Source organism: Nyctereutes procyonoides, unplaced genomic scaffold (assembly GCF_905146905.1).
Source record: "Nyctereutes procyonoides isolate TBG_1078 unplaced genomic scaffold, NYPRO_anot_genome, whole genome shotgun sequence".
Lineage (NCBI taxonomy): Eukaryota > Metazoa > Chordata > Mammalia > Carnivora > Canidae > Nyctereutes > Nyctereutes procyonoides.
In genome coordinates this window covers 17868141-17894444 of record NW_026575134.1, presented here as the reverse complement: position 1 = coordinate 17894444, position 26304 = coordinate 17868141, and the positions used below count along the sequence as shown (strand labels likewise).

The window sequence follows — 26304 nt, the reverse complement described above, 5'->3', positions numbered from 1 at the left end:
TGGGGCACCTGGGTGGTTCAGTCAGTTGGGCATCTGCCTTCAGCTCAGGTCATCATCCTGGAGTCCTGGGACCAAGCCTCACAGCAGCCTCTCCACTCAGTGGGGAGTTTGATTCTTCCTCTGCTCCTCCCCTCTGCTCCAGCTCTCTTGCTCTCTTGCAAATCAACAGATAAAACCTCTAGGAGAATAAAAGAGAAATATAAAGTACTGTCATCCCAGAAAGCAGACCCTCCATGCATGAAACCCTAATAAATTAATGACTCTATAAAGTGAACATAGTTTGCTAAAGTATTCATTTAAACAAATATATAAATATATGTCCACAGTATATGGATTTATAGACTCTCTCCTCTGAGAAGGATTGAGGACATCTGTAGTCAGGATAAGGAAACGTTATCCTGAGTGAGATCTCTCCTTCTCCTGGTCCTGTGTCACTTTCTGACCCTCTTCTGTCCCTACTGATCTACATCTTAAGCTAATCCTTGTTGAGATCGTCATTTCCTTTGTGACAAGAAGTATTCTAATTGTAGTGAGTTCTCATGCTCTCCATCTGGAAGGGATCCAAGTTCATTTTTCAAGTATAGAATCAAACCAAATGCCTTCATATCCCATCCCTGCCCTAAAATAATGAGGGGGTGCATTTAGTCTATCCCAGCCAGCTTCTATGGAAAGCAAACAGATTCTAAATGGAGCACTTCCTGGGAGGTGGGGCACCGCCTTATTCACAAGTCGTCCACTTTCAGCATGACCCCTAGATCAGGATGGGGAGTCAAAAATTAACCACATCATGATTGGGTTTTCCTATCTTACCATGCAAGGCCCTGTTGTGGACTATATGTCCACTCTGTCTGATGATAATTCAGTGACTATACCTTCGTACAGTCAGGCATTCATTCATTCACTGAGGCCAGCAGAGACACAAGGTTTCTCCCAGATATTGAAAACAACTACATGTTTGTTTTTCCTCACACTAGTAAGCTACGTAGGCATGGACATAGTTGGGACTGTACAAGGCCCATTCAGAAGCCAGGAGAAGTAAATGTCTTGCCAGAGCCACTGGGTGGAACAAGTGAGGCCAAGGGCCTGAGCAACAGGACAGGATCAGAATCTAGGGTGTTCAAGAAGCTTGAGAGGAACAAATGAGCAGAGTGTCCCAGCTGGAAAGCAGAAGTCCAGAGACCAGTTTTCTAAGAAAGTAAGAAGTCAACAAAGCGCACCCTGAAAGGAGGCTATTAGATCAGCACACCAGCCCCAGTGAGCAGAGGGTGACCTCTGATCCCAAGGCAAGTGGTTTGCTTCATAGGCTTTTGGGCCAAAGCCAACAAATAACTCAGTCGGGGGAGGAGGGTAGCTCTAGGACTGCAAGTCTGCTTCTTCAGTAATTTCATGGGCACAGTGATTTTTCTGCTCTACAGTCTTTTAAGAAACCCTGACAGAGTGACTCAAGGGTTGATGAATGTCACAGCAAGATGTTGTGTATGCTTTACTAAGCATAAACCGGACTCTTGACTAATTCCCTCGTTTCTGTGCTACAGAAATTGTAGAATTTGTCACTCGGCCCCAGTAGCCTTCCCAAGAGTGCCCAAAGCATTATTTGTTCTGTAGTTTTAAGAATGTTGTTTAGAAATACTAATATTTCACCGGAAGCGTGTTTGCTCCAATGACTGCACATGAACAACACATAGCAGGACCTGTGTGGCTATTCTAAAGCTACTCCGTCCACATATCTAAATTATTTACTGTTTAGAATTTAGTACCTTATGTTCGGAAACAGAAGGGAGAAAGTCACCGCCAAAATGCATCCACATGGTGCCTAAAGCCAGTCGCTTTAAGTGAAAAATTAAAAAACAATATGACTTTAGCCACAAATGTGGGTCTGCTCATCATAGCAAAGACACAGAGTGGATGACCAAAGAACCTAGAATGGCTTCCTAGATGAATTTTGCTATCAAATGAATTATGAAGTGTGTATTTAAGGATTTTTATTAAATGGGAACAAAAAGTCCACTGAGCAGAATATTAGCCAAAATTCTAAAAAATTTGCCAGTTATTCCACTCAATGTATTATTGTAAAAAGCACTCCCGTTAGAGTTACAAATTGGGTGCATCCGGGATCTGCTGCTGACCACTGCTGGACATCTTCACACTCTTGAGGTTATGTTCAATATTAGGGAATTGAGCCCAACTAGGATTTTCCATCCTCTTTGGGTTTAGAAACTTTGTTCAAATGAAATCTTGATCAGAAGCCCGTATAGAAAACAAGCTAAATGAAGCCAATTGTCTTAGCCCCTTCACACTGCTGTACCATAGACGGGGTGGCTTGTAAACAACAGCAAGTTTTCCTCATAGTTCTGGAGGCTGGAAGTTCAAGATCGAGGCCCTGGCAGATTCAGTGTCTGGTGATTTCCCACTTCCTAGATGGCCATCTTTTCCCTGCAACCTCACCTGGCAGAAGGGTCTTCTAGACTCTGAGTCTCTTTTATAAAGGCACTCATCCCATTCATGAGGGCTCCACCCTCATGACCCAATTGCCTCCCAAAGGTCCCACCTCCTAGTTCCATCACGTTAGGTATTAGAATTTTAATATATAAATTTGGGTGGGGACCCAATCATTCAGACCATGGTATCAGTCTTATTGAGAGATGGGTCAGTGACTCATTTCTTCCATAGTTTGTTGGCTCACTCGATATCTGCCATGGCTTCAGCTAGGTGAGTAAGTCACAGGGAACTTTGTTTTACAGAGTGACATGCATGGTAGGTACCTGGCACATCACATTCCCTCCAACCTTAAAATATTTATAAGTGACAAAGCAGAGCTGGTGTAGGAGCCCTAACCAATATAGCCAGCATGGAAACAAGAGCAGAACGGTGCAATAAGGGATAAAGAGTCGTAATCCTGCCAACCTCAAAACAGTGTATATCAAAGCTAATTTGTTTGTTTGTATGTTTTAAAAAAAGAACAGTTATAAGTCAGCCAGATTAGGGGAAAAAAGAACAGCTGACCATATTTTATTGATGATTTCATTCATTCACTACATTAACATTTTCTGAGCTTATTATGTGTCGGTAATACAACAATGAGAAAGACTGTGTCCCCAGCAGGATCTGTCCCCACCATGCTTATTTGAGGAGACATAGATAGTCTTGCCATAATAGTTAAGCATCATTAGCGTTGGGTGTGAGGGGTAGATAGAGGTGCTGTGAGGCATCTGGGAGGGATGTGTGACCAGTTTAAGAATGGGCAGCAGAGGGAACCCTGGGTGGTTTAGGAGTTTAGAGCCTGCCTTTGGCCCAGGCCGTGATCCTGGAGACCCGGATCAAGTCCCACATTAGGCTCCCTACAGGGAGCCTGCTTCTCCCTCTGCCTGTGTCTCTGCCTCTCTCTGTGTGTGTGTCTCTCATGAATAAATAAATAAATAAATAAATAAATAAATAAATAAATAAATAAATAAATAAATAAAATCTTTAAAAAAAAAATGGTCAGCAGAGGCCTTTTAGAAAACACATGTTATCTGAGTCTAATAGCCCCCAGGTAAAGGGAGGAAGGGAGGTGGAAAAAGTGGAGAAATGGGTAAACTTTGTAAGCAGAAGGAGAAATTAAGAAGGTACACAAAAGATCAGAGGCAGGAGAGAATCTGATGGGTCCTGGGGAATGAGAGGAGAGACTATGAGTGAGTATGAGAACGGTGAACAGAAACTGGATCATGAGGAGCTACTAATGCCCCAGTAGGGAGTTTAACCCTTAAGCTGAAGACCATGCTGACCCAATGCAGAATTTTAGACATAAGGATAACCTAGTCTAAGTTTTACACAAAGTAGGTTTATCCAAAGCAGAAAAGAATAAGTTGAGTTTGAATCAGTTGACTAGTGAATGAAGGTGAAGTTGGTGGTACAAACAGGTGTTCTCAGTTAACCTGGCTTTGTATTTGACAAAAGGACACTAGTCCTGCCTTATCTACTTCATGGAGCCATGGTGCGGATCCAAGAAGATAAACGTGTGTGAGAAAACATGGTAAACTGGGAAGTGTTCTAGAGATCTTTAATAAACTGTAGTGGTAGCAACATCAGCAGTAGAATTTTGGGAAAGAAACTGCCAGATCAGAAGTAAATGAGGCTTCACAGAAGACTTTGAACAATTCATAAATCCCAGGTGGTCGCATTATTACTTAAAACTAAAGGGAAAGTGACCCCAAATGTTCAGGTATAGGAGATTATTGGGATATGCGTAGATGTCAAGAGAATACACGTAGACTACTTTATTCTCTTTTGTTTTAGTAAAAATGGCGTAATGTTTCAGGGCCAGTACCACACATTTCTCCACACTTACATACAAAGTTATCTTGAGACACATGTCATCTTTATTGTGGAGGAGGAAAAAACACTGGGAGAGATTAAGTGAGTTGCTAGAGATGACCAGCACTAGGTGACAAAGTTATGTCAGTTTGCATTCCGAAGTCAGGCAACCACTAGTATTGAGTACAGTCTTCAGTACTTTAACCAGAGACAGAGTCTTTTCTCACACTTATTCCAAACTTGCAAATGTTTCATGGAAGAAAAGTACACAGCGCAAGAGAGTCTAACTAAGGAAAGTCCAAGGGGCAAGAGAGTCTAAGGAAAGTCCATGGGGCAAGAGAGTCTAATTTAAAGGTGAGGGTTGGGGATCCCTGGGTGGTGCAGCGGTTTAGCGCCTGCCTTTGGCCCAGGGCGCGATCCTGGAGACCCGGGATCGAATCCCACGTCAGACTCCCGGTGCATGGAGCCTGCTTCTCCCTCTGCCTGTGTCTCTGCCTCTCTCTCTCTCTATCTGTGTGACTGTCATAAATTAATTAATTAATTAAGATTCAATAAATAAATAAATAAATAAATAAATAAATAAATAAAGGTGAGGGTTGTGGTGTGTGACAAAGAGGAATTCACCATCAGCCATCTTCTATTCTCTTTTGCCTTCCAGATAATGGACCGCTGGGAGAACCAAGGCAGTCCTCAAACGAGTCTATCTGCTCCGGCCATCCCGCAGAACCTGCCCTTCCCACCCACCCTCCACAGAACTTCTTTTCCTGACTCAACAGAGGCCTTTGACCCAAGGAAGCCTGACCCCTACGAGCTCTACGAGAAATCTAGAGCGATTTATGAAAGTAGGCGTAAGTGAAAGCCACATAAAACAAGGGTACATTAGTAATGGCTGAAGCCCTGCCAAGGGATATATTGAAACTGAGATGATCGGGCATGAGTTGATATTCTGAGGTTCAGAAAGTATCTCAAAAGTAGAGCCAGCTGGTCTAAACTTTTCTCTAAAAAAAAAAAAAAAAGTTCATAACCTTTGGTTTTATATTTTATTTCCTATGGTTTTCCCCCTAAACCCCTGAGGAAAATCAGGAATGTATTTGGTGGGGAGGATGGGGGCGGGGGGTTGCGGAAGAAGATAGTTTTGTTCAAGTCACCAAATAATAAGATAAATGGTTGGGATATTTATGTGTAATCTGATCTTGAGTCTGCAGCTTAGATTTTTTTCTTAGGGCCTTGAATGCAATCATTGAAGATTTAGGGCCGTGAGTCAATGTTAGCCATGTCCTTCCAACTCACAATCCATGAAAGTAATGGTTCTGAAAACAGCACAGAGCCAGCTGCCAATCATCTCTACCCCAAACTTCTGCTTCTTATTTAACAGAGTGGGGCCCCTTTAATGCTGTGGGGCCCATTCAGTCATAAAACAAAATATCGTGTATGCACTTGTCCTGTTTGAAGGTCCTCTAAAATTATTTCATTGCACTTTATAAATATTAGAAAACAAAGGCTTTTAATATTGCATGTACATTCCTTGTGCCTCTTTCCACCATCCGACAGGTCATCTCTTCCAAATGTTAGAGGCCGGGAATCTGAATGGCATGAATGTATAATCTATGAGAGAAATGTGCAGTATAAACTAAGTAAATGGATCAAGAAACCTAGCCTAGTGAGAAGTGTTTGGTCCCCCGTGTTGCCTTTTACAGTCTGCTGACTCCTTTTGTCTCTGTGTTCCGCCAGTGTCTTCTCTCCAGCTTTAACATCTGAAACATAAATAGCAGGTTTTAAATTGTGTGTGACCACAGAGGATCTGAAATCTGTTTATTCTTTATGAACTCAGGGGCTGAGAATTATGCACCCAACTGGCAAGGGAAAGAGGAAACATAATGCCTTTTCCCCAGCCTCTACAACTCTCTGTAAAAGCAATTTTCATTGATAAAATAGTTAGGACAGCAGGACTCACACTGAGAAATCCTTTTTTGTCAAAATGAACCCCGTCCCCCCCCCCACACCTCTTTATTTTAAATAATCAGCTATGACAGGGCTACTGGGTGAACAGCTGAAATGTCTTTAAAGGACTGTGTAGTCAGAATGCCTTTGCTGTGATAGAGTAAGAACAAAGTAGTGTGTTTAGCTGTATAACGTAGGGTGTAAATTCAGGATATTAATGCTCAACAAACAAAAAAAATTGAAGAGATTTGAACACAGTTCTTAATGGCTTTTCTGCTTCCATATCCAAGCATGTATTGAATACCCACTTTACTCTCAGTTCTGTGGAGAGATACCAAAGATGAGTAATACACCTTACTCTTACAAATTTAACTGAGCAAATAAGAAAAAGTGTAAACAGGTGTAGATATCAAGATGCACTAGAAGTTCTAACTTGGAGGATAGAATGTATTGCAGATTAAAATATTGTCACATCCTTGGCTTGTTTAAATTTTTGGTTACCTTTAGGGAGCTTCAGGATGATGCTTCCTCCTATTTCTGTCCCTCCGTTAATCATTTGCTCCCATTCTTTTGTAGTTTCAGGACAAAGGCAATGTTGGCATCTATTCCCTCTTCCCTTCATGGCGCCTGATACTGTGATGCCCTCAGTTTCTGAGCAGGGATTGCACATGACCTTCTTTTCAACCCTAAAAGAATTCTGATTTCTTTATCCAGCCCCTGCAATGCTGTCTCTGTTCATTGCCTTGCCGCTGCTTACCTGGAACAATCCAAGCAAACCAATCCACCTTAACCTCCCATACCTTTCTTTTCCAGTCCTCCCCTGGGAGCTCTTTATCCCCTCTGCTTCCGCAGCCACGTCAACAACCAACAGCCTGACTCCCACCCCAGCCCACCTCCGCCCCATCAGTGCCCCCACTGATCCCACTGCTGCCTCTGCTCTAATGCTGTCCCCCCTTTATGTTTTTGTCAGCTCTCTAATGTTTCTGAGGTCACAGCAATGTTTTCAGGGTCACAAGTCTTAGGAAGCCAAAAGAGGGCAAGCTCATTTTCTTTCCCATCCTTTGCTTTTGTATCATGCTATTTCATAACACTAAATGGAGTGTGAAAGAAACAGGAAAATCATGTCAGGGTAAGCAAAGCTCTACACTGAAGATTAAGGAAACCAAACAAATGCAGTGCTACTTTCTCAGGTCTCTGGATAGGTGATCAGCTCACTCTGCTTGTGGACATGCAAGTGTCTAGAAAGAACAACGCAGCCCGTTGCCCTCTCTACATTCCTTGTTTCCAATTATGAAAAAAGTTTCATTCTCTCACGTTTTTGGAATGCCAGAAAATATTTTTTAAATAAATTGAGGGAAAGCTCAGTGTATTTCTCATCATCTTCAAATAGTTTTCTTTTTTGTTTTAATGATCATGAAATGTTTGCATCCATACAAAGGAACTATATTCAAAATTTTGATGCGAACCACACCTTATTCCTTTGACTCACATGCATAACATTTAGGTTTCACTCTGTTTATCCTTGTATCCCCGAAAACTTTTTCCTGGGAGAAATATCTGTGGGGACCAGGGAAAGTATGGGAGGGAATCCCAACCAGAAGCTCTCTAAACCAAGCCTTTTGACATTCTCCGTGGCCTATAGCAACCTCATGGTATCTCCCCTTACAACTGGGTCTATGGCTAAAGAGATATTTTGCATTCACATTCCAAACTGGGTTGCAGTAACCAAAAAAGAAAGGATGTACCTCCACCCACCAGCTCCTGGTGTACAGAGCTACAGAATGTTTGTTATATCAAGGCTGTCAAGAAGTATTTGGATTCAAGTCACCAGTCCCCTGCAAATGATGGAAATTTATCAAATGATGTAAATGCTGCTGTGCCTCATTTGGCTCATAATTAGATTATGCTGACATTTTAATGTGCATGCACAGGACATCTTAATAAAGATGTATTTCTGAAAAAAAAATGTAGTGATTTTAAACAAACAAAGACAACCATAGGCTACTAGAGCCACATGAAACGGAACATGACGGGTGCATGCTTATGAGAGAAATGCCTCCTGTCTTCATGAGATCTTACGATGAGATGGAACAAAGAAGAGACAACGAAGACTTCCAGCAGGCAGGGCAACGCTTCCAATTTCACAGCCACAGGCGGAATGCCTAGAGGTAGTACCTCCAGACTCCACATCACTCAACAAGAATATTCGAAACATTCAACACCTGTCTTCTAGAACTCTGTTAGGCACTCCACGAGAAAAAAAAAAATCATGAGAAATAAATGCCACTTGCAAAAACTTCTACTGAAGCTGAGGACACAAAAGCCTAGGAAGACGATTCTTGAATGAGACTGCCTGACACAACCCAGCAGATAACATCACATTTCAACCTGCGAAATTGTGCAGTAAATATAGACAACAGCTCAAGGGTAATTAAACAATTAGGCCAACAGTTTCTCATTCCAAGGGCAAAATTGATGTTTAATCAGGAGAACGTCTTGTTGTTAAATACCTTCTGATTCTCAAAAATCTCCTTAGGCCTTATTGGAAAATGCTGTGCAGAATTTTTTTTTCCTAACTTATTTCCACATAAGCTTAAAACTTGTATATATAGAAGAGAAAAATACCCCACCCCCAAAAAAAAAATCCCAAAAGAGGTTTTGACCAATGAGCTTTTTGGGTTTTCATGTCAGTTATTTATGCATTGACCTTCTGGCATGACCAGCAGCTCCCAGGAAAAAGCAAAAATCTCCCCATCCCCATCTCTATTCAAGACTTTGCAATAAAGGTCACTTTTCTCATTGTGCAATAATAGCCTCTGTTGATTATTAACTTCTTGCTGTCTCCATTACTTGCATTTTGTTTAAGTTGAAAGCAAGGAAAATACATACCTTTGCACAGTGGGATAAGCCATGCTATTTTTTACTTCTCCCTTCCCTGTCCTTTTCTCAGAACTCTCATGAAAGGAGGACTAATTTTCTTTGCAATCACAAGAGGAAGAGCTTGCATTTTTTCATTTTGTATGCTAATCTTGAAAAATAAACTATTGTTTACCATTCCTAACCTTGAAAGAGCAACTACTTCTAAAGGCCCTCAGTGCCCACACCCACATCTTCTCCTGCCATTCTTTTCTGACATGTGATGGTGTCACATATTTTTGATATGAGAAGAAACAGTTTCATAACAATCTACATCCCCATGAGACTGCATGGGGGAACTGCACATGCCCGTTTGCCTGGGACAGTCCTGCTCTGTGTCATCCTAGCAGAATTATTAATAGCTTCCCTTTCACTCTCCAGTTTGTCCTCATTTGAATGACTAATTATATGGTTTCCCTTTACTATATAATCTATTAGAGAAATAACATATTACTGTTCAATAAAAGCATATATCTAAATGTATAGATCATGAATAAAAAAATTTGTACCTACTCGGATAAATAATTTCCTTCAAGTTCACTTATTTGGCTGACTGAATTTTTGCCCATACATATTTTATTCCTAATTTGAGGTAAAGACATATATGGTGGCTTGTCTATTAGCCAGACTCCCAGCAAACTCCATCTGTACTCAGGAAAGGGTACATATGTACAAATCTAGAGCACGACAAGCTAAGTACAGAAAATAGGCAGCAAGGCTTCACTCATTTAAGTATTATGCCGTGGAGTTCTCATTCTTCTCACAGATAGTAAATCAGATTCAACATTGCAATAATCACGAGCCCAAAAAGGGAGGTAATTTTGTTTGTCTTCCTGTCCCTAGGAAAGATTATACTTACATAATTGCAGAACAGTGACTGTCATGACTGGTCCTCTGGATGCCGAGCAAAGCAATAAAACTACTTCCTAAAGAAAATGGAATCTCTTTGGGATATTACAAAATAAAGTTCTGATCATGCTAAAGAACTTGGTGATCTAGGAATGAGGGCTCCGTCCTGTTGCTTCACTTTGCTTTAAGTCAGAATGGGAGAAGATATTTGCAAATGACCTATCAGATAAAGGACTAGTATCCAAGATCTATAAATAACTTCTTAAACTCAACAGCAAAGAAACAAACAATCCAATCATGAAATGGGCAAAAGACATGAACAGAAATCTCACAAAGGAAGACATAGACATGGCCAAAAAGCACATCTGAAAATACTCCACCTCACTGACCATCAGGGAAAATACAAATCAAAACCACAATGAGATCCCACCTCATACCAGTGAGGAAAGGTTAGTGGAAAGGTTTGTCTCATGAGGCCATTTCTTGAGCACACTCCCCACTGCGGCCTCAGAAGCCAGAGCGACAAGCAGATGAAAACAAGAGGAGACAGAGAAGAAAAATCCCTGTTCTCTGAAACACTTCCCTCAGGATCCTATCCCTTGGTGTGAACCCAAGTTGAATTATGACTGAAGTTGTCCAAACTTTTTTCTCTTCACATTGAACCTTGCTTATTATAAATAAACAATTTATGAGGTACAACATGTCTGTGCTCCTTTGCAGTAAGACATCACTCAAATGTAAGGTCATAAAAGTGTCAGGGATCCGTATGGTGTAATGTGCCTTATGGTGGAATCTCTTTAAAACACAAATTCCTCTGGAATTTCTTCCAAAAGCTCACATGATCAATTTTTCTTTCCAGAAATTAGGAAGAATTAACCCATAATAAGCAATGAGTATGACAACAGAAATAGCAATCAGAAGTAACCACAGCCCAATTAGAGCATAATGGAAGATCTTTCGGACTATACTTGACAGGCTTTTAGTACTATACTTGACAGGAAATTATACTTCGTAACCAATCAAAAAAAGATATCTGCATTTTCCACATCTATGGCTTTTATCCTATGGTTCTGTTGTTCATTGCTCATAGTGAAATTCTTTCATTGTTAGGTATTAAAATTCACATAGAACATGGCTAATCACAAAAAGGTGGTTCTATTTCTAAAGTAACAGGTTTTCTACAGCTTTTTCTGTGTTACCAGTGAGCAAGGGCTGTAGCTGGCACTGTTTCTCATCCTAACACTAGAGCTACTTGGAAAGATGGGATAGTATAAAAATGTGATCCACTCAGCACAGCACTTGAGACTCTAAATGGAAACTGGTGGTGGAGCCACATCACACAAGGGAGATACACAGTATCTAGAGCTTGGGAGCATGTGGCAAGTGCTTCTGCTTAAGCCTTTCAGGTTCCAGTCTCCCTAGCCAAAGTGATTAAACATCTGATAGGGTCAAGCTGGAAATGTCAATAAGTTTAAGAAAGGTTCTGATGCATCATGGATGCCATAGCTGTAGGCAGCTATTAAATGATCACAAAAGGCCACCTTGCCTTCCTAGAGAACACCGCACATCTGAATGCTTCTAGACCAAGCCCTGGCCTCATTTGCTTGGACATTGTTGTTGTCCAATGGCTTTAATGTTCGTAACAAATGTTCTCCGGTGCACTATCTTATTTCAGTGGAATATTAAAATAAGATAATACGTAAATGTTAAGACACTTTTAGCAATGACTTTAGCATTAGAATCATAAAAGGCTAGAAAAAATTTAATAACGTTATCATTTAAAATGTCCTCGATGATACTATGAAGGTTAATTTCCTGTACCTTTTTCTCATGGGAAAACCATTATTGCTGGCCTTAGTATCATTTATATTATGGTTTAATCTGTGGAAAAAAAAAAAGCCTTTCAGCTGGAATTCTAGTGTAGCTGCAAATAATTATGCAGCTATAATTATTTGCAGCTATAATATATTGATAAAGGAGATTGGTAATTCCAGTTAAGCTGTGTTTGCCATTTTTAATATGTGCATTTTTAATTTGGAAATCTAATTTCAAAAATAGAATTTTGGGGGTAGCTTTGTAAACAATTATGGTAATATTTGTATTTCTAACAGGTCTTTTTTAATAAAGAAAGTTACCATGACATGAGCTAAGTAATAAAGATAGTGAAATAATAGTAAGGTTAGGAGCATATTTTTCCACGTATTTTAGAAATTAGGTCCAATCTTATAGCTTATAAATTTATTTCATTCAATAGTTCAAAACATAATGTTGCTGGAATCAGACAGAGGTTGGTGGGGCAGTGGGGAGACAGGGGAGGATGTGAGAAGTAAACTCTAAAATCAGTTCTTGAGGGATCCCTGGGTGGCGCAGCGGTTTAGCGCCTGCCTTTGGCCCAGGGCGCGATCCTGGAGACCTGGGATCGAGTCCCACGTCGGGCTCCTGGTGCATGGAGCTTGCTTCTCCCTCTGCCTGTGTCTCTGCCCCTCTCTCTCTCTCTCTGTGTGACTATCATAAATAAATCTAAAAAAATTATATTAAAAAAATAAATAAATAAAATCAGTTCTTGACTGAAAGTTATTTAGTATGTCAAAGCATTTTGTTGGTAGCACAAGTTGACAATGCAACCCAAAGTACTTTCATGAATAAATATGAGACCATCAGGGCTGCAGTAAACTGAATGTAATTGCTGGATGGCACGTAGGTCCTAGTGAGATTATGATAATATAAAATGTCAGTTTTACAACTAATGGAAGTATTTAGAAGGTAGCAGCCTTCTATCCCTGATGCAGCTCTATCTTTCTGATGAAAGGATATTTCTCAGTTTATAATCCTAAGCAGTCACACTATACATGGTAGATTTTAAAGAAATAACAGTTCTGGAAAACTAATTTGCTTTACTGCAAAAACACAAATTACCTGGCAGGGATGATCATTCTGCCCTCAGTGAGTGAGGGTGCAGGGTGCTGTGCAGGGTGTGGTCAGGAACACCTGTCAAACCCAGAAGGTTGGTGACACTGCCTCATCATCACCCTCAAAAAGCTTCTATTTCATTTTCATTGTTGAAGAGTAGAGAACTCTTTATATGAAACAAAGCTCAATAAGAAAGCAAACAGAATCTGACCTGGTTTTAATTCTTATTAATGTAAAAATAATATACACATTTTTATAGTGCTTCATATATGTTACAGTATATAAATAGTATTTTATGCTCATGTCTACAAATTTTTATGTTATATGTAGCAGAGATTAATTATATCAAAATTCTCATGAAGGATCTATATTGCTAACATAAACCAATTTAACCCAACCACTTATGTATCACTTCAACTAGCCAAATAGTGATAAGTATCAAGATATTTGGACTAATGGACACAAGTCAAGACACTCATTGATTGAATTTTCTACTTTTCATATCAATATTTGATGACACAATACCTTAAATTGATTTTAAAAAGCCTTTAATTATTTTGTGTATAGCTCGGGGTCTGGATTGACTTTATTTCTCAATAAGAATTTTTACAATGAGAATCAAAACCAATGTTTGAAAAGGAGGATCTTTTATTTTTCTCAGTCTGATCTAAAAAATTTCAGAACTTTCTATTTTGCATCCATATAAAAGAAATACATTCACAGACATATTCATATACATGAGACAGGGTATGTCTTGTCCACTAACTTCCATGGATTTTAGAGAAACAAAATCATTAAATTGGAGCACCAAAGGTTGGGGGTGAGTTCTAATAGCAACAAAAAAAAAGTAAAGATGAATTTTAAAATGCCATAAATGAATTTCAATTTTAATTCCCCATTTTCCCATCCAGAACAAGTGCCACCAAGGACCAGTTTTCGAATGGATTCCTCTGGCAAGTATTCTTCAGTACCCACAGTCCTGTGAATGAAACGTCTTCCATTCTGTGTAACAAATCATCCTTCTGAGTAGTATCAGTTTATTAGTATATAGTCACTGTGCTAATTTTATTCACCCACATGCATACATATGTAAGGTAGAGAGCAAGTCCCATCAAGATGGGTCTAAGTGGCTGCCAAGGAAACAGACAAGAGACAAAGGACAAAAGTCATATTCACTAATTACTTTCATAAAATGCTTTAGTGAAAGACTAGACTAAAAACGAAGTGCCAGTGAAAGCCATCAGACTGACTAAATCCTTATTGCCTGATATAGCAGCTTCTGGCCACATGTAAACTAGTAGGCACTTGAAATGTGCCTACTCTGAACTTGGATATGCTTAAGATACATGTAAAATCCATACTGGATTTCCAAGATTTGATACAAAAAAGAAATAGAAATGTATAATATCTCACTAATTTTTTATATTGATGAATGCTTAAATAATATTTTGGATATACCAGCTTAAAATACATTATTAAAGTTGATTGTACCTATTTCTTTTTGCTTTTTAAAATGGGCTACTGGAAAATTTTAAATTACTTACGTAGCTTACATTTTATTTATATTGGACCATGCTGGACTAGATAAACAGAAATTGGCTAGAATATCTCAAGAGATTTCCAATTTAGATGTTTCCAAAGAACTTACTGGAAATTTTGCTAATGTGGGATGAAATTATTTTCACATCAACTAAATACCTATGTCAATTTAATTGTTTTCAACCATGCTACTTAAAAAATGCAACACTTCAATGGTCTTTTAAGTTAGATAGAATATCATAGTTCAAAAGCTTTCAGTAATAATCAGTTAACTTAAGTAAAAGGAAAAACATTGTTTTGACCTAACAGTTCTGAAAATACTTACCAATTTTAGTTTAGACTAAAGTGTTTAACATTATTACAGAAGTGAAGGAGGAAAAGGAAGATTCAGGTTTTTTTACTTTTAGAAAGTGCTTTGAATAGCTGCTTAGACCACTGGACGGAAAGCCAGAACACTGAAACAATTGCAGAAAAGAGTGTTTCATAATAATAGTACTATTTCAGGTCTGTGGGCTCATGGCACACATCTCTAGAGTGTTTCCATGATGACAGCTCATTATCCATCTCAGCATGTTCTAACACCCCTTGGAGAATATATGTGCTTGAGATCATTTCATTCTATAACTTTCCATGTCATTTTTTTGGATATGTAGAAAATATGGAAGATATTGCTTAGCATTTTGTCCTCAAATAATGTATAAAGTATTTGTTTAGCTTGGTCTGAAAATTTTTAAACTATGATTATTCTTAAGTATTGACTATAAAATCCTTGTAATTTTAAAAGAATATCTTAAGCCCAGAAGGAAAATGAGACCTAGTAATTACAGTTGCAAAATGAAAGTAGGATTTAATTTGTGATTCTAAATCTCTGTTTATTGGCCACAGCAAGCACATTTCTTGGAAATCTCAGCTTCTGAGTGTACTTTATTTAAAAACAAAGGAAGAAAGAGAAGAAGAACTGTCTAATAGCATAGATTACTTTGATATATATGCACAATACTTTTGAATTTCAAAAGATATGCATTAGTTAAAAGACAAAAGTTATAATAATGGTTTGCATATATCATAGCACTATGTAATCCAGATTTTCAGGAAAAGCACCAATCCAAATATGGTATTTAATGTCCACACAAGATAACAAAGTACTCTGGAAAATTGTGAGTACATCCAAAGTAAATGGATCTCCCATACTACTTCTCACATTTACAAAATGTCCTTTATCAAATTATGTGTCTTGATTTTTGATTCAGGTATACTTATAATAATTATAAGGTATTTATTAATGTCAGCTGCCTATGACACTTAGGTACAGAGGCAAAATTGTTAGTAGGAAGACCTAAAGAATGTAATTATGAAAAGTAGTGATAACTCCCCAGTAGAATAGTGCTGTAGTTTATCTGGTGTACTAGATTGGCGAGTATCTTAAAGCAATGAAATTCAAGAAATATTTATTTAGCAACTACTATAGGTTGTGCGTAATGAAATATTATAGATGATAAAGATAATTATACCATCATTAAGGAAGAATGATACTGAGAAACAATGCATCCGTAGCCTTCTGAATGGACAAATTTACCCAAAGCCAATAGAGCCAGGGTGTGGAATATCGCAGAAACCAGGAGTAGGAATCACTTCCAGGAGAACTTTCCTTATTTAGAAACAAATGAAATCAGGAGTCACAAAGGGTATGTTAACAATGCCAAATGAGGCTCAGAAATCACTCAGAATGTGGAAAGAGAAAATGCCCATTTGATGTGGTCATTAGGATGTCATCAGTGATCATAAAGGGAGCACTTTCCGAAATGCCCATGCAGCAGAAGCCAGACTGGCCAGAGTAAGTGACAGATGAGAGATTGAGGAAGCAGGAAGCGAAGGCCCACTAGAGACTACTCATCCAAGGCAGAAAGGGGAGCACGAGGGGGTACTTGGTATGGGGAAATCTAAGTTTATTTGAAGGCTGAGGGAGAAAACCACAGAGTGGGAGTTGGTTCTACTAGAACTGAAATGTGGCGACATTCGTATTACCAAAGGTATGAGGGGAAAAAGTAAAGAGAAAGGGTTCTTTTAAAGCAAAAAATGTATTAGCTACCTATGTGGTAATATGAGAGTCAAGGGATAGGAACTTTCTCATTCCTATTTAACTCATTCTGTATCTGGAGTGCATTGAAAGTTCAGAAGCCAGGGACATATTTAATAACTACTTTTGATTTCTGATTCCTTCCTCAGTCTCTTTCCTAGATCTCTTCACAAGGAAAAGCCAAATAACTAATGCTCTTTCCAGCAGGAAAAATTGAATGAATTCATTCTCTGTGCCAAACTGATAATAAGCCCATGGTACTTACATTTTAATTAAAACATGAAAGGAGATTCAACTACCAAAATTTAATTGGCATGTTTGCGGCATACCCTGTGCCAAATTAATCCATAAAAATGCCATTCTTTGCATTTTTGAAGCTTGAATCCATTCATAAAATTAATCAGTTGTGTTCAGTTACCCTTCCTTTTCTCGAAAACTGTGCACAAAGTCATGTCTTTCCAAATCTATACCAAGGATATATACAGCATGTGAAGCTTCTAGAGCCTTAGTGCAAAATAAGAAGCAGCTTTTGAAATTCTGCTTTTCTCTTTTATGAGGGTGGTTGACCTTATACCTGGACGTGGCCACCATTTGCTGCTTTTAGTATTACTAGTCTTTTCAGTATTAGTGGGAGCCCAGGATAAATCAGGACTTACAAATTCCACTCTGGTAGTTTGCCACAGTGGTCTTGGCAGGTCACATCTGAGACAGAGGTCTTCGGATGATTTATTTCATAATGCCTGAGGATCCCGGGACCCAGCTTCTAAGGAAGAAGCGCCAGTGGTCAGGAATGGCCATTGAACACACAAATCCAAAACGTCCTGCCTCTCCTGAGTCCAAGCAATGCCTGGACGCCAATGAGCGTATCCCTGACGGTTCTCCAAAAAGAACTGAGGCAAAGAAGGGAAACAAAGAGCATGGAAAGAAAATAAACAAGAAACCAGAATATGAAACAAAAAAAAAATGTTGATGGGGGCACAGTTGAGTGACATTCAAAGTGACTTGGGCCCCACTAGGTGTTTACCACACTCCTTCATCAAACAACCATCCAGGTGCATGGTTAGCAAACCATCAGGAGAGAGAGGGGGGATTGTTACGTTCTCTCACAGTGGGGTGAAGACTTGGCCCTTGGATTCCTTTGCTTTATGTTCGTGCATTAACAGGAAGAGACAAAGCAGGATACATTTTAAATGTGTCATCAGGCCAAGGCTCCTGGGTGGCTCTGTTAGCTGTCTGACTTCAGCTCAGGTCATGATCTCGGGGTCCTAAGATTGAGCCCCAAGGTCAGGCTTCCAGCTCAGCGGGGAATCTCCCTGTCCCTCTGCCCTTCCCACCTCCCCCTGCTCCTGCTCTCTCAAACATCTAAATAAACTATTTTTAAAGATAAAAATAAATGTCTTATCAAGCCAAAAGAACAACTAAAGGAAGATATCAAAAACATCTTAATCTTATAAGAGAGCTAACAACGCAGGGCGGGGGGGAGAGTAATGTCTCTCAGCTTTGTGCATATAATTTTAGTTATTTTTTAAAACCAGACTCAAAAGGATGGGGAAGGGCAGAGGAAGAAACCACAGAAAAATTATCTTTCTAAAAGCTCTTATTTTCCCATAAAAAAAAGGACTACTGCCTTAAGGCACAATCTATCATTTAAACTTTTTTTTCCAGTTGACTATGTCTCTAAAGTTTCCATGCCCTGAAGCCTCTGAGTCTGTGTTCAAAATTAACAAAGAAATTTGTAAAAATGTCTGCTGGCGTCCTCTAATAAGTCTCTCTTTGCCTCTCTCTATTTGTTCATGTACCATGACACTAGCCATCTCTGCCTGGAAGATTGGAGGGTGAAGATGTCATGGTTGGCACACATCACTCTACATTTGAAATCTAAGTGGTCAGGGCACATTCAGGAGATCATAATGTCACCAAATTGCATACAACAGATAGGGGGAGGAGGATGAATGCTGCACTCACATCTGTTCTTCAAAGTTAAATAAAATAACAGGCTCAAATCTATATTCTTTCTACTAAAAACAAGAGTCTTGAGTCATTCATTAAGGAAATACTTTCCAATTCCTCTGGGAATTACAGCATTCTCTGACACAAGACAACCCCTTTCTTTGTTGGCACACCTCAAAAAATCTGTTACTGGGATTGTCATAATTTCAGCATTTTCTTGGGGGAAAGTTTTATTTAGCAAATAAGATGGATTGCATAGTAAATACCCTTTAGAGTTCCCAGTGTAATATGGATTGACGCTAAGGCCATTTGGAAGAACAGTTTCCCACTTACTTTACCAGTGATGCAAAAATGAGAGTATTTATAGGAGTAGATGGAAAGTTCTGGTTATACTTCTAGTGTTATCATTTTAAATCTCAAAAATATATTATTCTTTCTTTTATTTTTTATGGTCTCTATGTATTTTATGTATGGCCTAGAGTCCTCTAAGCTTAAAGTAACCTAGAGAAGAGATTGCTGTGAGCAGTAGAATCATAAACAACTTCTAGAGATTTGTAAGTGGTTGGACATTATCTGTCATCTTCTCATCTCCCCTTGCCTTTCTGCCTCCCCTGGGAGGAATACCTATTCTTGCTATGATTTTGTAGGGCTATTCCATCTGCCTGGAGTCCCAAAGCCCCAAAGGAGCACACACTCCCAATGTGTGATTTCATACATGATGTTCATACATGATGTAGACCCCAGGAATGAATTGAGTTCAAAAGCCAATTGTGACTTGTTGATTATAGAACAAAGTTTTCATCTTTCTTTTACCATCCAACTAATTCTTCTAAGTTCTCATCTTTCAAATATAGATGCTAATGCAATTTATAAGGGATGACTAATGGATGTAGAAATCCAATTGATTAGTCTTCTCTGAGTTTTATACTAGTAGTTGAATGGAAAGGTCTTTGGTTATATGTACATCCGCTCATGAAAGGGCATGAATGGTTATGGATTCCTGCACAACATATACAGAGATGCAAATGTACTTGTGTGATTGACTCAGTTTTGTTTTTGAGATCATTAACACATAATCAGCTTATGCCTACATTTCAGAAATGAATGAATTGCCTTTTGTTTATTACTGGGAATGCACAGCCCATATTGGAGGGCACCATGGTAAACCCAGTATCATTGTACCTTGCTTACTGGATCACTTTGGCAGCCCCACTTACTGTAGAGCCCAGGAAAGATTTGCCTGGCCATCATTCACTGAGTGTCTCTCTCATCTGTGACCACTACTACATATCCAAAGGCTCAGACACATCTTCCTGTCCCATGCAGATCATTCTCTGAAATCCCTTTCCAATTTCCAAAACCATCCTGTGTAAGCAATTTAACTCAATACTTGCTTCTATAAATTCTAACCCCTCCTTTAAACCGTGAAGGCCTAGGATCACCAAATACTTCTTAAGCAAAGGATGGCATTTAAAAGTATTTCCCCCAAGTTGCTAACATATATTGGCATCCTAGCAATGACCATGAAAGTATGCGTAACTCAGTCATGATGGAGACTTTACCCCTGTGAGAAGGATTCAAAGGTCCAGGGGTATTGGGTAACCGTACATCACATTCTCCTTTAAAAAAACAAAGGACTTCTTATACCTTCCAATGATTTATTCTAGATTTGATAAAAATTGACATCCAGGAATTTCCCAACTTATTTTTAGGTATATTCTGTTCTTTCAGCTTACTGCACAAAAGTATCTCTTTTCCAGTTTATTTCAAATAACCTAGTAAAATCAGTAAAATCAGTAGTGGCTTCCACATTTTAAAGTGTTTGGGGGAGATAAGAGTTCACTTACACTTGCCAAATCTCTACCCCTAAGCTGTGGGAAACCTAAAGGAGTTTGTCTGAAAATAAAAACTTCAAACTCCCAATACAGAAAAGTTTCAATCCTATCTTTTCTAATTCTTACAATTCAAAACAAGACAACTTAATTAGGCATAAATTTGTATCTCCCACCCCACCCCCGCTGACTCACACTAAATGAGGTGCATGAAGACATATTCATTACAAAGGGATATTTGTAAATTTGTAGGCAGTCCTCTACCAGCTAGTTCCAGGACGTCATCTGTTCTCTCAGACTTCTGAAACATTCATTCTAGTCAGAGTAAACATCCTCAAAGTGACAGCCAATCTTCTTGAAAGCAATCTGAATGCTTTCAGGAAAATAAAGAATTACAGAGGCATCTTTTTTTTTTTTCCATTCAGGAAATTTGTATGTTCTTTCAGCCTATGGTGATACCCTAGGAATGCCCCTGTTTTATCACTGTTAAACCAGAGACCATCTAATTTTGGAATTTTTTGTTACCACATCTTTTTATCCTCTATGCTGTCCACCAACTCTAACAGCACTCTCATTACTTACATCCACAAAATTAATTTATCATTGGTGTGTTCACATTCTCAGGGAGTGGGGAAGAGACAGGATTCATTACTCAATGGGATCTCCTTTATGCCAGGTCCAGATTATAAGGAGCTGGATGTTCACCTTCGCAGGATGGAGTCTGGATTTGGCTTCAGAATCCTCGGGGAGATGAGCCTGGGCAGCCTGTAAGTTGAAACCTCTTTATTTACACAGTGTGGGCTATATCGTTCACTGTGAATTTAAAAGAAAATCTTTGAGAGCTCAAAAAAAAAAAAAAAAGTTTGAGGTTTGTGTTCTTTTCTTGCTGGTTAAGTTCTCAAAACATGTCAGTGTCTCCATGACTGACATAAATGTATATCATCATAAATTAATGTACATACATAGGAGGGGACATTACTCTTTCTCAGAACAGATTGAATTCCTTTTAGATATTTCTATTACTTAATTGTATTGGACTCCTGGTCAGTCTGGACAGCAACACAAGGTATACACACACTATGACAAGATAAAGGCATAAATTCCAGCAGAATTACGGATGTTTGCAATCAAAACTAAAAGGGAGAGAAAACACAGGGATAAACAGAAGTAAAATCAAACTCATTGCTGCAAAATCTCAGTCAGATTCAAACTAAGGGATTACCACGAGAAGATGTTCACAAAGTGAACTTCAGTTGGCACAATATTGGGAATTTGGGATGGGCTGTGGAGAAATCAAACCCGTGCGCGCGCACACACACACACACACACACACACACACACTCCATTAGATACCAAAGTCAAGGCATAAAATAATATACAGAAAACTCAGCAAAGCTAGATTTATGAACATGTATCAAAATATCAGCCATGAAATACTCATTGTAAAAGATGTATCTTAAATGGTACCCAATATGACTAAGTCAGGTCCATGGAAGGTTTGAGTAAATGACACCCCATCCCAGCTCGTGCAAGAGATTTAAGCTATAAGCCTCAGTTTCCTCATCTGTAAGATGAAGAGCACAAGAGTGCTCTCACAGAGAGAGAGCTTTAAGAATTAAAGATACCAGATGCAAACCTCTTGGTATTGTGCCTGGATCATAGCAGTGTCAAGTGGATGTTTATCATCGTCGTCTCTCTTGTTGATCAATCCCAGAAAATAAAACTGGAACCACAAATGGGCAGAAATATTCAGAAGAAAAAAAATAATATAACAAATAAAAGGAATCTGTAAAAATGAAAACTGTCCCAAAGTGAAGTAGATTGCCTCGGTAGACAGTGAGCACTTTCCCAGGAGAAGCATCCAAGCAGAGCTGACAAGAACCAGACAGGAATCCCGGAGGGGTTTCCTCTGCCCTTTGAGCAGAGTTGGACCAGATGATTGATGAGATCCCTTACAATGAAAAATGCTAAGAAGCTGAGCTTAGACTCCAAGGGTAAGGAACTCCAGGGGGAAAAGACTTATTTCCTAATGTTGGGGGGAATACATTTGGCATCAGTCAACCACCATGTTGCTAATCCCCAGCTGCCAGAGGAGATGTGAATGTGCATTTACCATGGAGGGTCGTCTGGATTTCCCTCCTGGGTCTTGGGAGGAAAGAGAGTGCTAAGGTAAAATATAGGGCTCGGGTAACTTTGGACTTCTATTTCTCCAGAGACTAAATTATGTCACAGGCAGAAGGAACAAATCTCAGTTATATTTCGCTCCCTTTCACAGACTTGTTCCCCTCTACCTGCCACCTGATTCTGAGTTTACCGGGGATCCTCCATCACCTGGTCAGGAGGCAGCCTCACTCCTCTCTGTAACTCATCTTGCTCTGTATAGGGAGAACCAAAAATAGGATCCAGTTCCTTCACATATGTAAGCATTTAACCTCCTGGTTCCACAGGGTATTTGTCTGACTTAGTTTCCTTCAGGATTATTTTCTAACCTGTTCATAGATCTCCCTATTTAGTTTGATGGGTAGGATTTAAAATTCCTCCTAGGCAGAGACTTCGTCTTTCCCGTTTTATTCTGGATTAGTTCCCCAGAAATGATCGTGTGCCATTAGCCAAACTGGACCTTAGGGTCTCAGCCCCCCAGACTGCCAAGTCAGCCCCATGTTCCTGACAACGGCTGCAATGATTCTGAAAAATTGTGAAGTCGGAGGGAAGAATCTCCCTCACTTCAGACACTAGCTGCAAATTTGGGGGTCCCTTGGCCCCCTTCAGATTTGATAATTCACTAGAACAACTCATAGGGCTCAGGAAAGTGCTGTACTTTCGATGACAGTTTTATACTGAAGGGATGCATGTTAGGACCAACCAAAAAAAAAATGACAAAGTGTGGAAGGGCTCCACGTGCAAAGCTTCCATCATCCTCAGGGACAAAGTATCCCTCCCTCCCAGCATCGATAACAACCAGAGATGCTCACCCAAGTATTGGTGTCCAGAGTTTTTATTGGGGTCTTATTACGTGAGTATGAGTGATTGAGTCGTTGAAGTGGTTGAGCTCCGTCTCCAGCCCCTCTCCTTCCCAGAGGTTAGGCTGATGTCACAAGGTTCAAACACCCAACCCCCTAATTATGTGGCTGGTCATTCTTGTCTGGTCAGTACCCACCCATGTCCCCAAGACGTGGTGTGGCTCCTCTACCCTGAGTCATCTACTTCAGCATTAACTGTCAGGTACCCACCATGAGTCTCCTCATTAGCACAAACTCTTAGGTGCAGTGCAAGGGGCTCCCAGTGAGCAACAAAGATACCCCAGTTCCAGTGGTCTAAAGGCTACATCTCAGGAAAGGCCAGATCTCTCTTTGGGCGCAGGCTAAACCCTTTATCGTACCCCTATCTGTATAAAAGACACTAAATGAAGGCAGTAATGGTACTTTAAGGTGATCTTTATAGCGTTGTGGGGGATTCTGAGACTTTTATAGGACATTGGAGGTTAAACCCATTAGGATCCACTATAGTGATACTAACGTAATGCTTCAAACTTACCAACCTAAGGAGTCTCCACCAGAAAGACAAGGTTCCTGTTTGTTCCAGAATGCACTGACTGACACCTTTTCCCCCTTGCCAATCTGTGAGCTCCTTGAAGACAAGGACCATGTTTTGATGGCATTTGTATCTTCCAAGCCTAGCACAGAGCCTGGCATGGTAGATATTTGCTAAATGGAGCTGAAGAGAGTCCTCTTCACCAAGTCAAACTCTCACCTGAACCTCTCAGGAAAAAAAAAAAAAAGGTAATAATCTGGAGTTTACATTTTCTGAGGCCTCTAGATCCTATAGGCTCTGTAGAGTTTAAATGGTATAGTCCTAGAATCAGAGATGGTGTCCTGGCAGCCCTACAACAAGCTTTCCTCAACCTGGTGTTTTAAAATTGTGGAACACCAACTAATTTCACAGTTTTAAAATTCAGATTTCCATATTCTCTTCAAAATAGATCTACAACATTGGGCTTATCTTTCTCATTGACAACACCTGACCAGAGCCAAGGAGTGGTCCCTTTAAAACTGAGCATGGCCACAGTATGCCTGTTACTCATTTAGTCTACTGTCTTTGAGACTCCCATTCCGGAGGATTGGATTGAAAGATGAATATTTTGCACCAAAGGACTCTTTAGCCAGGGCCAGATAATGGTTTTTATAAGCCCTAAGCATATTATCAGGTCCTTTCCCTCATATATAAATACAAATAAGAGATTACACTATGAAATAAATGTGAAAGTAATAAAGTTCCATTTCTTCCCATGATGCATACTTCAGTACAGTCTTTGAAATATAAAATTCTTATTCTGCTGGAACCCCTCTCCCCCATGGGCTCATGCTTTGTCTCTTTGGGAGTAAATTAGAGCCACATTATGGAAGTATTATCTTCACCAGGGGTAGGAGGGACTGCATGATTGGTCACAGGGAACGCATGGTCGCAGCTGGCTCAAGAAGGAAGGGTCTGGCTGAAATGCGCCTGGCACTGAAGCAGTGAAATTGTTGCCCAAATGGAGCACGTATTACTCAAAATGAAGCTCAGGTGTGTGAGTGCACCCATGGTCACCGCCTGACCTCAGGACAGCTTTGCACCTTGTCAGTGCACACACTCCCAGGTTCCCAACCCTTCTGAACATAGGCTTTGACGCTAGAGTCCTTTCTTTCCTCCACTGGGCAGGCATCCAGTGTCTATGCTAAGCCTCCTTAGATGACATGGATGTCAGTTATCCTCATTGTGTTTATTTAGATTTATTCTGGTTTATTCTTTCATTGGAATGATTTAAGACACACACAGACTGCAAGTTACAATTTTGACATCTAAGTCATTAAAGTAGAAGCCTAAATCTTCCTAATGCGAGCAAAGACAGAAAGTAATGCCTTGAAGACCAGAATGTTGCACCTCAGAAAGACCGTGTCAGGAAGAGTGAGTCTACTGTAAAGATTTCCCATAAGCCTTTCCTTCCTTCTTTCCTTCATTGTAAGCCCAGAGATAATATATAAACAAAATGTGCTGGCCTCATTTAATTGCTGATGTGCTGCAAAGGGAGAGGCACATGAGGTGACTTGGTCCCCAGCCACAGGAGGTCTCATAAATTACATCAAACAGGTTTCTGCCTCCATATATATGAAATGGTACTGACATCTCAGGGCACACATTAAACACGACAACACAGCTTTCGGCAAATAATGAACAGCAGGACTCCAGCTCCAACAAAGCATATGGGCATTTTTCCTGCAAGAGGAAATACTTTTCACAGTTAAATAACAATAGAAATAGAAAGAAATGAAAAATTGCCAGAAAGGACCAAAAATGGGATTTCCAGCTGTGAGCTGAAAAGAGATGGGAAGGCATCAAGGTGGAAAGATTTAGAAAACGCTGTAATGGAGAAAAACTGTTCATAGAAAGAAGAGGTAATGATAGATATACTCCTTGGTCGGGAAATCTGTGCAAACTTGGGGAGAAGTTTCAAAAGGCAAGAGCCTGAAATCGGTTTGCTATACTGTCAACTTGTCCCAGGTTATAATTATTGCAGAGCAGACCTACTGGGGTTGGACTTGCATTAGGTAGAGCAGGAAAGAATTAAAATAAATGGAAGGGCTGCACATACGATTGTGGCTTTGTTTTTGTTTTCTTTGTGTGTGTGTGTGTGTGTGTGTGTGTGTGTGTGTGTGTGTGTGTGTTCTTTCCCCTGGCTTACAAGGGTACCAGCCACTTGAATGTGGATTGCTGTTATTTCATATCAAATACTCTGTTTTGTTCCATGCCCTCCTAGCCAATAAGATAGAGTTTTGGAGTTGTGATTCTTTTGTTTTTTAGAAAAGGCAGTTGGAAAGATAAGGCCATGGGTCAGTTGTTCCTGGGGTCAGGGACCAGTCTTTTTTTGAGCTGTTTTGCCACAAATCTCTTCCTTCAGGGCCAAAGCAATGAGGACAAGATAAAGAACTTCTTCAAGAGCAATGAAAACACTGATGAGTG

At 39.7% G+C, this 26304-nt stretch overlaps 1 protein-coding gene across 1 annotated transcript in view; it reads left to right on the top strand.

Moving 5' to 3' along the window:
• MAGI2 (membrane associated guanylate kinase, WW and PDZ domain containing 2) overlaps positions 1-26304 on the top strand; it is a 1298069-nt gene that overhangs the window by 1131218 nt on the left and 140547 nt on the right. Inside the window, 3 exon segments of the mRNA XM_055301214.1 lie at positions 4952-5141; positions 20984-21049; positions 21052-21074. Of these exon segments, the coding sequence (XP_055157189.1) occupies positions 4952-5141; positions 20984-21049; positions 21052-21074 (279 nt within the window).